This window comes from Mastomys coucha, unplaced genomic scaffold, assembly GCF_008632895.1.
Source record: "Mastomys coucha isolate ucsf_1 unplaced genomic scaffold, UCSF_Mcou_1 pScaffold20, whole genome shotgun sequence".
Taxonomy (NCBI): domain Eukaryota; kingdom Metazoa; phylum Chordata; class Mammalia; order Rodentia; family Muridae; genus Mastomys; species Mastomys coucha.
In genome coordinates this window covers 30,009,852-30,012,496 of record NW_022196903.1, presented here as the reverse complement: position 1 = coordinate 30,012,496, position 2,645 = coordinate 30,009,852, and the positions used below count along the sequence as shown (strand labels likewise).

At 48.7% G+C, this 2,645-nt stretch overlaps 1 protein-coding gene across 2 annotated transcripts in view; it reads left to right on the top strand.

The window, feature by feature from the left end:
- The first annotated feature begins 339 nt into the window (after window positions 1–339).
- Window positions 340–2,645, top strand: part of LOC116098716 (solute carrier family 23 member 1-like) — a 44,224-nt gene continuing 41,918 nt past the window's right edge. For both annotated transcript variants that reach the window (XM_031381519.1, XM_031381518.1), the window contains exon 1: window positions 340–431. In XM_031381519.1, coding sequence (XP_031237379.1) covers window positions 387–431 — 45 coding nt within the window. In that variant the 5' untranslated portion in view covers window positions 340–386. The remainder of the gene's footprint in view (window positions 432–2,645) is intronic.

Below are 2,645 nucleotides of genomic sequence, written 5' to 3'. Positions count from 1 at the left end.
CTGGGCTCACTATCTTTTTAATGAGTTCTCTCATCATCTCAATCATCTCTTATCATCTCATCTCATTTCAGTTGGAAAACCAAAAGCTTACCTATAACTCTGTTCACCTCCCTTCGCTTTCCCTGGGAAGCCGGCCTTCTGAAAGACTTCTGAAAGTTTCCTGGTACCCACAAAACTTATCATCCAGGAAGCATTTTCCAGTTAGGTGCACCTTGGTCCCTACAGCAAGAGGCTGGAAGGGGATTAGCCACAGGTCACAGGGGGAGAAGATCACCTTCTCCGGGCCCGCCCTCTGAGTCAGATTCTACTCTTAAAGCACTGGACTCCTTTCCTTATCTGTCTTGTTTCTTGAGGGGAAGACAGAAGGAGAGCTCCCTCTGGTTGCCATGAGCTCCACAGTCTCCTGCAGCTGCGAGACCCCCAACTGCATGGTGAGTGCTGGTGGTGCGGGGAAGAAACGTGGAGGGGAGCAGGAAGGAAGCCTCAGTGTGGAGCTCGGCCTGGCCTTCGGGGCCCCTTTCCTTCAGGTTCTTATCATCAAACAGGAGTGGCTTCTGGTACCTTCGAGAAAACAGGACTTTCTTTGAGACCTGATCTGTGAATGAAAAGGAAGGTGGGCAGGGTTCCTGACAACCTGCTCAACAAGTCTTCTCTGGATAGGAACGTCTGGGCTTAGCTTTCTTTCCAAAGGCTCTGAATCAGGTTTTCTTCCCGAAACCCCATCGTGACAGGTTTTATGCTCTCCCTCCCTTCCAGGCCCCGAGAAGTCTGGTCACAGTAATCCCATGGAGGCCTCTCTAGCTAGTCCCTAAACCCTGGTCTCACCACCCTCTCCAACCTATTTTGGTCACCTAAAAATCACAGGGTGGGCTGAGTGGAGACCCTTGTCTTTGCCATTGCCCACTCCAAAGACAGGAGGGCTCTCTCTTCAGACCCAGCCTAAGGAATGGAGTTAGGGACCACCCATGAACCTAAGTTAGGTTCTTGGGCTGCTGCTCCCTGGATCTAACCACAGGCTCTGACCATTTGTTCCTGTTCCTGGCAATGGTTCCTAGCATTCTCAAACAAGAAAATAATCTTTAGAGAAAAGCATGTGGTCTCACCTCAGGATTACTTCTGTTACATTTTTTGGAAACTTAAAAAAAAAAATTAAGGAAATATGTTGAAGATTCCATTTCCTCCTTGAGCTTCTATGAGTCAAATCCTTCATGGAGAGCAGAGGGCCTGCATTAATATTTCCTGGGGTGATATAAACAAACGTGTAGTCACCCCAGATAGGACAGTGATAGATGGAAGTAGCAATCCCACCCTAGACTAGCATGGTGAACAAGAGTTGATTTGGCTCTCTTACAGGAGCATGGGTGACCCAAAAGCAGCGGCATTATTGAAAAGTCTCACTCCAACATGGATGGTGGCTTCCCAGAGGGAGCCCCCACCTCAGTTAACTTCAATATACACTGTGTATTCTAGCCCAGTGAAGCTGAGGCAGGATTCCATGAACTATCAGGGAGAGGTGAAGGAGAGAGGCTGAACGCTCAGGTTGACCTTCTCCACCTCATTCCTGCATGAGGAACATCAACAGGCCCACTCTTGTGGGTGTCTGTGAGCAGTCACAACCTCTTGCTGAGGATGGTGATGGTTGCCATGTGCAGACGAAGGTGCTCTGTGACATTCCACCTCTTTCTTCAGCTCCTGTGTTCTTCGCATACACCCCTCAGCACTGGTCCCCAAGCCTTCCAGGGTGATACAGTTACTTGATCATTTCCTTCCATCTATGGCTGAATATTAGGTTATTATGCCACAGCCTCGGGGACTTGACTGGTCATGAGTCTTAAAGTCATAGAATGCGCTTACGATTGTAAAAGAGTTTCCTTCCATGGGCAACTGAGGCTTGCAGGGGCAGTATTGTAGTGAACATACAACTGTGTAGAAACCAAGTTGACAGGCATGTCACATCTAGTCAGTAAAACAATAGCATGTGCTGCTTCCCCTCCGGGAATTCTGCCCTGGGATTCTGCCCTGGATTATAACATCATGCGTTGAGTTAAAGCCAATGGAAATGTCTTTGGTTGTATTTTCAACAACTGTACCACTACTGCAGCAGTAAGTACATCTTGCCTGCCATTTTGATTCCACAGTATACAGTGAGACTGTTGGTGGTTCCCTTCTCCCCTGGTAGCCTGCAGTAGTGCTTTCTGGCATTGTGTAGGCCAATCCGTAGGGAGGGATTGTCCATCTTAGTCCCAGTCTAACTTCTCCACGTCCTGGAGCTAAAGTACACAGGCGTCTCAGCAGTCGAGATCTACCACCTTGTTCTAACATGCAACCGACAGCCATGGTAATAGACTTAATGGTTGGCAGGGCCTTGGGGGCTTTCCTGGTCAACAACTCATCAGGGGAGTAAGGACCTCAAAGTTGGCCCAAGACACCCCAAGATCAACTTCTCAGCATAAAGGAGAGACAGAAGGCAGGGATAAGGGGCAAAGATAGGAGATAGAGGAAAAGGGAGAAGAGGGAAGGGAATAAGGGAGAAGAAGAAGGAGTATTTGTCAGGGATGGGAGGAGTGGGGATTGGGAGGGTGGTTAGGAATGGAGACTATCTCTGGATAGAGTGGAGAAAGATGTGGCCCACAGCAGTTTGTACG